At 29.8% G+C, this 12,475-nt stretch overlaps 1 protein-coding gene across 2 annotated transcripts; it reads left to right on the top strand.

The window, feature by feature from the left end:
• The first annotated feature begins 1,317 nt into the window (after positions 1–1,317).
• On the top strand, positions 1,318–11,562 carry LOC102672336 (voltage-dependent calcium channel subunit alpha-2/delta-3). 2 transcript variants are annotated; one of them, XM_006613649.2, is made up of 13 exons: positions 1,318–1,783; positions 2,151–2,232; positions 3,755–4,023; positions 4,540–5,009; positions 5,576–5,895; positions 6,695–6,955; positions 7,255–7,383; positions 7,959–8,320; positions 8,517–8,727; positions 9,068–9,656; positions 9,757–10,115; positions 10,648–10,944; positions 11,092–11,562. In XM_006613649.2, exons 1-13 carry the CDS (start codon positions 1,698–1,700, stop codon positions 11,383–11,385), a joined length of 3,729 nt encoding a protein of 1,242 aa, XP_006613712.1. In that variant the 5' UTR covers positions 1,318–1,697; the 3' UTR covers positions 11,386–11,562. The 2 variants fall into 2 exon arrangements, with proteins under 2 accessions (XP_006613712.1, XP_006613713.1); XM_006613650.2 differs by lacking the exon at positions 7,255–7,383 and having other exon boundaries at positions 1,322–1,783.
• Positions 11,563–12,475: the final 913 nt, after the last annotated feature.

Below are 12,475 nucleotides of genomic sequence, written 5' to 3'. Positions count from 1 at the left end.
ATGTTTTAAATTTTTTAAATTTTTAAAAAATGTATTTAATATATATTATAATATGTATTATTATTATTATATATGTATTATTGTAATAATGTTATTAACAATTGAATCGTGAATTATTAGAAAAAGAGATTACATAAAAAAAAATGAGATAATAATATCCGAAATTAAATTTTATATTTGTGTGTATTAAATACAAGAATACGAAAGCCTAGATTCATTTTATCTATTCATATCATATATGATATGAATTCGTTGGTATTTGTTTCGTATTGTTTATATCAGAAAAAATGTAAAAAAGAAATTACTGAATTTGTAATATTCATTCAAAACAATACAATTGCAATATGTATATATTTTTTATGAATATGTAATATTTATTTGTATTATTAATGTGTGATATCCAAATCCACTATCATTTTTCTCTATAAGAATAAAAAATATTAAATGCAAGTAAAATAAAGATTGTAATAAGTGATTTTATTACTTTATATTTATATAACTTATAATTAATAATAACTTATAATATACTTTATAATTAATAATCTAAAATTCAAATTGATTTAAATATCATTAATATTTTGAGACTTTTTTTATATATAAAAATAATTAAAAACTATGCATATAAAAAAACATTCAATTTTTCTAATTCTTATAAGAGTGTGCTTTAATTTATTTCTATGGAATTCAATAAGTACGGCAGGTTAAATGAAATATTCATCTGTGATTTAAAATGAAATATTGTGAAATATTGTGATTATACAGCGTGAATATTATTATAGAATTTACTATAATTTATTTGAGATAAATTTCTAAATAATAAATTATATAAATTTCAATTTGTATAGTTAAAAATGATTTTTTTTTAAATAATATAAAAATATTGCATAATTATATTATACGATATTTATAAATGAAATTTAGAAGTAATCATTTGTGTATAAAAAAATATAAGTGTATTTACTTTTATTACTTTTATTGAGGGGCCCCTACACAAGCGACATTGCAATACGATACTGCCATGCATCCAACTGAGTGTTCTCACTCTTCCACTGTTTCACTTTATCTAATACAAATTTAAAATATTTATAATTTATTAACTTTTATCAAACATATGTGTTTAAAACATTAATATTTTTCAATCATTTTAATGTTTAAAATCCATCCTAAATTTTCATATTTTCATGAACATCTTGTATGAATTGAACAATTGATTAAAGCTTTTCATTTATGAATAAAAAAGAATAATATCAAAAATAAAATATAAATAAAATATATCGATCGATACAAATATCGATTATCGTAATTGAGCAGAAATAAGTCGAACAGCAATGGTCGATAAAAAAGATCTCTCATAGCAAATCGATACATGCGCAAATAAGTATTTAGAGGTACAGCCATGATCCAAACCGAGAGCTTCTATTTTATAAATACACGGACACTACGCGAAGGAAACAACACAATGAAAGATCGAGTTTCGTGGTTCGTCGGTTTACGAGACGGTGCGCCCTTCGTGTACCAAAAATAATCGAGACATCTTGCCGCTTTCTTGAGCTTCAAAAAGGTTTCGCGACACAAACGTGCGGTCACCGATTCAGATCTACCAAGTTCAGAAAACGGAATGAAATGATGTGTTGGGGTTTACGATAGCTTTTTTGCGGTTAAACTGGGGTGTAATGTGAATCTTGATCTTCAAAAGAATGGAACGGATATTCGATAACCGTTTGATTATTCTTGCAATTTGTCTTCTGCTATGCACCGACTGCTTGGCTAAAGATTCGTACATGTGAGTAATATTTATATTTTGATTATTAATATTTAACAGTCTTTTTATATTGGAAGTAATTTTTATTTTAAATAAAAATATAAATAAAAAAATATATAGCTATAAAAGTAAAGAATCATTAACTTTATGTATGATTTTTTGTCATATTTGCACGTTGTGTATATTACATTATTGTGTATATTATATTGAAATTGATAGTGTTTCAATACAAATCGATTTTGTAATGATATTCATTTCTAATCAATTATTATTGATTTCAATTGTTTCGATTAAATATGTATCGATATAAATATGTATCGATATAAATTTGAAAATATTTTTAAAAAATATTAGAATAGAAATTAAGAAATACATTTTATCATTTTAGAGTCACGCGATGGGCAGAAATTTTGGGTGCTGAGTTATGGGAATTAGCAGAAAAGGTGGCACGACCTGAAGAACTATTAAGTGTAAGTTCAATTATCATTTATAGCTAAATGTACATAAGTTCACGCGATCGCGTGTCCTTCCTTTCTTATGCCTGCCATTAATATCGGCTGATTCGTATAATTTTTCTTACGCCTCCATATATTATTATTGTCATTTAACATAGATAATAAGCACCAGAAAAAGATAAAGAAAAAAAAAATACCGAGGAAAAGTGAGTACAAAAGATAAATAAGTAAATAAAAAAAAATTAGATAAACAAAAGAAATTGAAGATATTCTAAAACAGTAAAGATGGAATGTGACGTATCGACCTATGATAAATTATCAAAATTGCTCGGATAACTTCCTTATTTTCATTAATCATCATTGAATGGTAATTTATTAATGAAACAGCTTGTTATCAATTCACCTTAACTCAGATGACCTTTAGAAATTAAATGAAATTAAATGAAGTTGAATGTAATCTGCACACAGAAAGTGTAGCAGAGCTTTCATGCACAATTTTCAGATGCCGCCTGTGATGCGTTTAACCAACTGCTTTGTCATATATTTTTTAAACAACACAAAATATAAAAATATATTTTAAATAAAAATTTTTAAGTATATATTTATATAGAATATAGTATTTTTGAGACACAAAAATTTGTTTTAAAATAAGAAATTTAAAAAATTATTAATTTTTAATATTAAATATTTATTCAAAAATTATTTTTTATACGTAATTCCATAATAAATTAAAAATTAATTCTATAATGTGAAAGAGATTGTCAAAAATATATAAATAGGAAAGAAAATCCATAATGATCTTATATTGCTACCAGATAGTAATTGGTTATTCATGAAAGTAAGTTGATGTATGTAATAAGTACAACTATTACGTTCATTAACATCCGAAATAGAGCATCGTAGATATGCATATGCATATGCAGGAATATGGCTGTGAAATTCATTAAAATAGAAAAAAATTTGATTTACATTGTTTAACAATAGATTTTGTTCTTATAATAGAAACAATGTAAAAACACAGCTGCTAAAAAGCGAGGTGGAAACTTGAAGAATTACAGTTGACATTCATACATTTTAACGATATTTATTTAAAAATCATATCGATTATGTATAATAATAACTTAGATTTATAGATTTTAGCTCAATTTTTTATTTTTATAGAATGTTATTTAATGTTTGTTTTTTAATATTTAATTGTAATTATTTATATGAAAATCCATGCAATCACAAAAATAAATCTGTACTTATACTATTTATTACATATGACATTGCAATTAACGTTATAGAAACATTATTATTTTTACTTTAAAGTTTCTTCCTCTTTTTCCCCCGAACATTTTGTTTCGGTATAGAAAAACGAACTAAATTGGATTCATAACATCTTGTTCAAAAAAATAATATAACAAAACAGGAACAGACATACAAATAATGATTTTAGTGCAAGAAATTAATAGTAAAATGGGATGAGAAGGAAAAAGCAGAAGAATTCAGGTTACAAAGAAGACAAGATGTAACTGTAACCCCGAATGAATTGCAGAAATACAAAGCCATGAACACACGAGTGGAAAATAAATCTGGGGAGAAGCTGGTGAATATAATCAGTGAAAACGTTGGCAGGATGCTCCGGAGGAAGATGGATGCGGTGACTTGTATCCGGATGGCAGCTGAGGAATACGCTGAAAATTGGGAAAACGATGAAGAGGGAAATTTCACCTATGTCTCTGGAAAGTATAGTCAAGTGTTGAACACAAATCGAACACGACCGAGAATTCCAAAAAATATGAAGAAGAACATCGACGCGTACAGGTTCATAAGAAATAGCGTTTAATTGCTAAAAATTAATTTAATTGTAAAATTAACTAATACTATACAATATAGATATTATAATATTATGTATAAACAATTATTTTTCAAATTATTACTCATTCGAAACGTATTGAGAGAACAATTTATAAATCTATCTTAAATATCTAAGTTTATATAATTAAACGTGAATCATCTCATGAGATCAATTAATCATGAGATAAAAAATAATTATGTAATTATTCTATATAGTAATTTATGTATTCTAATTAATGATAATGCAGAAAATTAGATTAAGAAGCTTGAAATATCTATATTGATTTGTAGGTGAATGGCCAAGCCACGAATTTGCATTTATCATTTGAAATGTGGAAATCAAATTAGATTTAAATAAAGAAGCTTTTATCTATATATTCAAAAATACATTCAAATGAAATGATCTCTCATTTATCTATCGACAAAAGTAATTCGTTTTTTATTAAAAAAACATAAAAATGTAATTATTAAAAATATTTACAGAGAAATGAAGCTAACATCTGATTCGCATTTCTACAATATACCAGTAAATACAAGCTTTTCATCGGTGCATATACCTACAAATGTGTACGATATGTCACCACCTGTGGTCAACGACATTAAGAAAACTGAGATTCTCGACAATATCTTCCGACAAAACTACGAGTCAGATCCAGCTTTGTCTTGGCAATATTTTGGTTCTGTCACAGGAATGTTGAGACAGTACCCTGCCATGGAGTGGAAAACGAATCCTACACTGGAGATTAGCGCGGATAAAGCGGAAGATGAAGAAAAAAACGAAGACAAAGATAAAAATAAAAATGAAGACGAAGAAGAAGAAGACGAAAAGGAAGAGGCTGACATTTATGATTGCAGGGTACGCAGTTGGTTCATTGAAGCAGCAACTTGTAGCAAAGATATGGTAATCTTGATGGATACTAGTGGTAGTATGACAGGCATGGGAAAAACTATTGGTAAATAAAATTATTAATTTTTATCATTTAAATCGTTAATTTATTATAGTATTATATTATTATAGTATAGTTATTATATAAGAAAGTAATTTGAATAAAAATATTTTCTAATTATAAAATATACACATATAATTATAAAATATTATATATACATATTATACATGCATATTATACATACATGATTAATTATACATAATTAAAAATTTATATTTAAATTTATATATAAAAATTCCCAGAATTTAAAATTTATCTATACAATTTATCTATTGCGAAACTATAAAAATACATATAATCGTTATATATATATATATATATAATTTGTATATATAATCGTTTTTTATACATATAATTTATGTATGGAAAAATTATAATTGTGAGATTATTGCGTATTTAAGAAAAATAGTATATTATCTAAATTGTATCGCGCAATCTTTTATTATAATCAGAATAATTGAATCAAAAAGTATTCCTTAATTAATTAGTTGCTGTTTCTAATTTTATCATCTTTATTCTTATATTCAATGTTCAAAATATTTATCTTTTCTTTTTATAAATATTTTTTTCAGCAAGAACAACAGTAAGCGTAATATTGGATACACTTTCAAATAATGATTTTGTGACTGTATTAAGCTATGCAAACGAGACTTACGATGTGGTGCCATGTTTCAAGGATATGTTAATTCAAGCCACTCCGGAAAACGTGGACACTTTCAAGAAAGCTCTAATTGATGTTAAAACGGAAGGACTCGCTAATCTAACAGAAGCGTTCACCAAAGCTTTCAGCCTTCTAAACACTTATAGAGAAACACGAGGATGTGGTGCCGATACATCATGTAATCAATTAATAATGCTCGTCACGGATGGTGTTCCTGGAAATTTAACAGAAGTAAATCAATAGTTTTTTGTAACATATGTTTTTATATTATTCAACAAATTCTAATTATCCTTTTTAATTTTATTGCAAAAAATAATTGTATTTAAAAAGATAATTAGTAATATAATGATATATTAAAAAAATTTCTTATAGAATACCTATAATACAATTATTTTTCTATACATTCATATAAATATTATTATTCATAGTTTTGAAAAAAATCTAATTATTTATTATATCGTACCATTTAATTTTTAACATATATTTTTTAATCTATTTTGAAATACATACGAATACATTTGATCAAATAAAAAAATTATATTGTTAACATTAGAATTAAGATTTAAGCGTAATTTTTATCGAGGTCGCATTTTCAGTTCTATTCTCTGCAAATAACTCTTCAGTGTTATGAAATCTCATTCGAACCAATGAGGATCATAACTATCTCTGTCTTTCTGCTTTTCTATTTTTCTTTCTTTTTCATTGCTTTCATCGTTCTCAGTCTTTTTCTTTCCATTATCTCTTCTCTCTCTCTTTCTTTTTAGTATTTTATTTAATCTTCTACATTCGCTTCTCTTTCTTACTCCATATTGATGCATATTAACTCTCTTTTAGTTGTATTTCTTTATCGCTCTTTCTCTTCTTTCACTTACAAAACGAATCAATAATAATAAATATAGTTCATAACGTTAAATTTTATTTTCGCGATTATTATATATTTTTTTTTTACTAAATATTAAAATAAATTTTATTTTTTTTTTTATTTAAATGAAATAAAGAAAATCTTTTAAGTTCTATGAATTTTGTTTAGGTATTTAAGACATGGAATTGGCGCGAAAATGATACTCACATACCTGTACGAGTATTCACATATCTCTTGGGAAAAGAAGTTACCAAAGTTCGTGAAATTCAATGGATGGCCTGTTTAAATCGCGGTTACTACACACACGTTCATACATTAGAAGAGGTTCGAGAACAGGTGTTAAAATATATACCTGTAGTCGCACGGCCTATGGTCCTTCAAGAAGTAGTGCATCCTATTGTTTGGACACATGCTTATGCAGATATCACGGTAAGATAACTGTTTAAAATTAGAATAATTTTATTTGAGTTTAAAATCTCTATAATTGAGATAATGATTACACGCATATAATCATTTCATTTATATTTAATTTATCATTAAAATTTTACGATTATTAAAAAATACATAGAAAATTTTAGGTGATTGAGAAAAAACATTTGATAATTTTAATTGTGAAAAATACACTTATATACTTTCAAAAGTATCTGTGGCACTGTTCTCTATTTGAGTTTTTCATTTTGTACAAACTATCCTCAATTCTGTAAAAGTTCTGATTCGCCTTCCATTAGAATCCAGCACTCGCCACTTGGCTGTGGCTGGTGATGCAACACGAGGAACAACAAAAACGACTTCAAAAACATCTGAAAGGAAAACGATTGGGCGTGCAAATAAATGAGGACGATTTCTACATACAACAGGTTCTAGCAACAATCACGCCTGTAGCTTTAAAGCTGCCTTATCGTGCTCGATGCGCTCTTTCCCCTGCCATATACTTAAACAAATAGTGCCGTTAGATATCTAAGTTTAGGCGAATCCTGCAAATAATTTATCAATAGCCACTTAATTTTATTCATATTTAACTGTTTTTTTTGTTATTTTTTTTTTTTTTTTTGAAAGTTTTTAGATTATTGAAAGAAGTGATTTTTATTGACCTATCATTTTGCATATAATTATAATTTTATTATAGTTATAGTCTTTTTTGCATGCAAAAATGAATGTAGATCAGTAATAAGATTTATAAATATAAAAAATTAGGCAAAAGCAAACAAGACTGCACTACGTTTATTTAAAATTGATTCTTTAAATTTTATAATAAAATATCAAGTATCATCATACTTTCGTTATAAAAATATAATTTTTAACACTCAACTTTGAATCGTAAAATAACATAAAACAAGTAGGATATAATATCGAGATGAAAAAAAATTAATTTTGAGATCATAATCGTTATAAATTCGCACTTGTTAAATAATTAATTTCTAATATTTAACAGCTTGACAAGGACGAGGATGTTCGACAGGATGCATCCCTATTAAACACGACAGCTTGGCAGGAGTACAGGCTCCTTACATCTGTCGGTACACCAGTGTTCGACCGTAAAGGGAATCGCAACAATCGGACAAGAATGGCGAATTTATTAGGTGTGGCTGGCACGGATGTACCAATTGACGACATCCGAAAGCTTACATTGCCATACAAGTTAGGCGTGAATGGATACGCTTTCATCGTGTCCAACAACGGATACGTGATTCTGCATCCAGATTTGAGACCTGTTTTCAAAGGCAAATTGAAGCTCAATTACAACAGCATCGATCTAACAGAGGTGGAGATCTTGGATGATGGTCGAGGTCCTAGGTACTACACAGAAAATCTAAATAGAATTTCTCTTATTTTTTCGCATAAATGATATGATAATGATATTCTTCACGAATTTTGCCATTGATAATTCTTCAAAGGTATAACGATTCGTGAAAGAATATAAATATCGCTTTCGCATATGCGATAGATCACAGACGTTTTAAGAAGAACTTTTTATTAAAATTGGGTGCAGAAATCCTGGACCAGAAGTACTGGAGCTTCGAAGCGCTTTGGTGGATCACAAAAGCGGCAGTTTGAAAAGTGTACCCGTGAAATTGCATTACGACAATAATCGTCGGGTGATTCTCGAAAAACGCGATTATTATTACGCACCTCTTCCTGGAACGCCTTTTGGCCTTGCGGTCGCTATGTCATCATCGAACTATGGCAAAACTTGGATCAAGGTAATCCTTTCACGTATACACACGCATTGCTAGAAGTTTACGGAAGCCCGGAGTTTCTCGGCTAGTTCCAGTGATCCCGATGCCACAAGCTCGACTCGCGTTCTCGAGATTGTAGAACGTATAAACTTTGAGATTTAGAGCAAGCTTAGATGGTAAACACTGTCTGCAAGTGTTTCTTAATAGAAACGATCGAACACGTTCGAAATTCCTTTCGGTAGCTTTAAAGTCAAAGATCAAATGTGTTCAAATGGCTTTAAATTTAACAGTAAAAAAAAAAAAAAAAAAAAAGTATGCTTTAACATTTTAAATTAAACATAGCTTACGATGTACACTCTTCAAGGTTGGAGACGAAATACGGAGAAACCAGAACATGAACGTGAATATATCTGAATTCTTCGTGGGTAACAATTGGCGAGTGCATCCCAGTTGGGTGTATTGTCGCTATCATTATTTAGAGGGGCACGAATTCGACAACCCTGAGGAAGAACTGAGACACTTTTTGAACTTATTAAATAAACCTGGTTGGAAATGGTCGGAGCAATACGAAGCTTATCAGATAGACGTAAACGAAACTAATTATGTTCCTAATTGTGGTAGACAGACATTGTCACACGATGATTATTATTGTAATAAAGAATTGATGCAACTGTTAGTTTTTGATGCAAAAGCAACGAACGCTAGTTTCAATAACGATTTCGTATTGGATGATGCTCGAACGCGAAATTTAACGCAAATTTATGGAGTTTTCTTGAGATTTGTCGCTACTCAAAGTGGTTTAACTAGATGGCATTATTTAGATACAAACAAATTACCCGAGGATAACGATGGCATCGTTTTCGGTGATCTTCATAGAAAAGCTGTGAATGAACCTTGGTATAAAGCTGCTATTTTTCAAAATACATTGGACCCTAACAGCATATCTTTGTCAGGTGCTTGAAAAGGATATCATTTAATTAAATTATTTACTTATTTTTTTGTTATATATAACTTTTATTCTTAGTAGTAATTGAAAATTTTGAATAATTTCAGTTCCTTGGGAGGCAGGGCCAGATGCCATAGTGACAGTTTCAATTGGATTATTCCCAAAGGACGGCGGCAAAAAAGCGGCAGCTGCAGTAATCGGCTTTCAAATGCCAATGACAAATCTTCATGATAAATTTATCGAGCTAACCTCCAAGTCAAACAATTCGACCTTGATGAACTGTGCCCATATATGGATAGATTGTTATTTGCTCGATCAGAATGGCTTCGTGGTGATATCAGAGGCGCACAACAACACCGGTCAGTTTATGGGAACACAAGAAGGTGCAGTGATGAGCTCCATGGTTGGCCAAGGTCTCTATAATCCTATTGAAATTTATGATTATCAAGCATGGTGCGAGGAAGTGGTAAGTACTTGAGATTGTAAGAGAATTATTCAATTAAACTAATTCAAAATCGTATAGCAAATAATTTTTTCCGTGATCATCATCATCATCATCAAAGGAATCGCGCTTTACACAAATTAGCCTTTCAACTTGCTATTCAATCCATGTAAATATATCTTTTGATTCCGCTTTTCCCATCTAAGGGCAACGGATTCTGTGGCAACATCTCTGCTTTATTACTTTCCTTCGCTCTCTTATACTTTTCACTGAGAAAAACCTTGTTAAAAGCTTTATATATGTATCTCGAAAAGCATTGGAGTGTAAAAAGTAAAGTTGCAAAAAATGCTCGAGAAACAAAGAGTGAAACAAAAAAATCGAAAAGTTCTCGAAAGTTAGAGGAACCTGTTTCGCTCTCTCTGCTGACATATTTCTAATTCGCGCGAACTTCCACCGAAGAAAAAGTTCTATCGCCTGCCGATAACTCCTTTGCCGTTTCGCAAACGGAACTCTGTCCGCACGAAATACGATTCCATCATGAGAATAAAATCCGTAGCGCATCGAGGATGCGGCTAACACTTTGACGAACCCGCTGATATACATCTGGAAATTGTTGCTCTGGTTTCTGCTGCGTTTGACGTGGTTCACGACCCAGTTCGTGAACTTGCCAATCAGCTATGCCAAAGTTCATTTCGACGAAGATGCTCCGGACCCGCCGCCCCCGCCTCGGCCTTACCTCTATCATTATCCTTGCGACCAGAAAAGGATACTTTATATGATGAACACCACTATTGCTAGCCAAGGAATCACAAATCATTCGGATTACTGTTCAAGACCGTTCTATGCTCGTAGGGTCAGTGCTTCTTTCATTTTAATCTCAATATATATTTCAATATCTTAGATTAATTTTATCTAAATTTGCATTGTATTCGCGTAGTATTTTAAAATATCAGAAAAAAATTGTTTAAAAAATATTAAATGGAAAATAAATGATTTTCAGGTACCGCACACAAATTTGTTATTGGTGGTGGTTGATAGCATGTACCCGACCTGTTACAAGAGGTTAGAAGTGACACCGGTGAACATTTCGCCTCTCGAGTATACGAATGGCACAGAAAGCGCGCCTTGTCATAAAATTCCACTAAATGATCTTAAGAGAAGGCGTCTAGAGGGCTGTTTCACCGAGCATCCTTTGGAATATGAGATCGAGGACTGCGGAGGGGCATCAGGACTGACTGTATCCTTGTTATTGTTCTCCACTGCAATAGTCAGAATTTTATACACATTTGTATAATTGTACAAAGAAAAAAAAATTGCTCATTCAATTATCATTTTATTAATTATCACGATATGAATTGAATGAATATTTATGATACGAACGTATATTATATAAATGTTTTATAATATAATAATAGTGCCGAGATTGAATTCTATGGTTTGTAATAAAATTAAAAATGAAAACATTATTAAAGAATAATATTATATAAATAATATGAGATTTCTAACGGGAATAATAATTGTAATTTCTATTTATTTAAGATTAAATATGATATAATATAATTAGCATAATATTTTTTTTTAAGCCAAACCTTGTTCCTTTTTATGGAGCATTCAAGAACAAATCGATCGATCGTAGAGAGAAGGAAAAAGAACATAAAACCTGGCGAAATATCCTCCCATCCATGCGAGATACAATTTTCTAGTGGCGTCGCGAGGTCTGTTGATAGGATGAGAGGCGCTTGCCCCAGAAAATTTAAGCAGCGATATCATATCGTTTAAAATGTTTCGTTCCTTCATATTCTCTGTTATTCAATTCTTAATTTCTTGTCAAACTATTCCTATACTTACTATAAAATAATTAATCAAACATAAATATATTAATATTAATTATTTAATAACTTCTGTTTTACAATTTTCAGTTAAACAAAATTAAAAAAAAAAAGAAAACATCCTTTTCCTAAATCTGGATAATATCCTTGGACAGGTATTTCTTTAACAATAATATCATCATAATAATATTTAATTACCCATTTATTCTACGAATAATTTATTTTTCTGAATTAATTTTTCGAATTCTAATTCTTTTCCATCATTTCCATCCGATATTTCAAGAAATCCAATACGAAGAATTTCTCCCTGATTTCAAAGATCTATTGGCACGGACAACAACTTCAACGATAGAAAAGTCTTCCTCCATTCTACCATCTCCCCTCCCCTCCGTTCGTCGACTTCAACGAAGCTTCGAGATACTTCGAGAAACGTTGGAAAAACAAGAGGCGAAGTTCGAGTTTCGAAGGTGACTTTTCCTGGAGGAGACAAACATTACTATCAATTTCGTAAGAGCGCTTATACAAGCGGCGTCGCGGCGTCGAGACGGCGACGTC

This window comes from Apis dorsata, unplaced genomic scaffold (genome assembly GCF_000469605.1).
Source record: "Apis dorsata unplaced genomic scaffold, Apis dorsata 1.3 scaffold_161, whole genome shotgun sequence".
NCBI lineage: Eukaryota > Metazoa > Arthropoda > Insecta > Hymenoptera > Apidae > Apis > Apis dorsata.
This window is presented reverse-complemented; position numbering and strand designations above follow the sequence as displayed.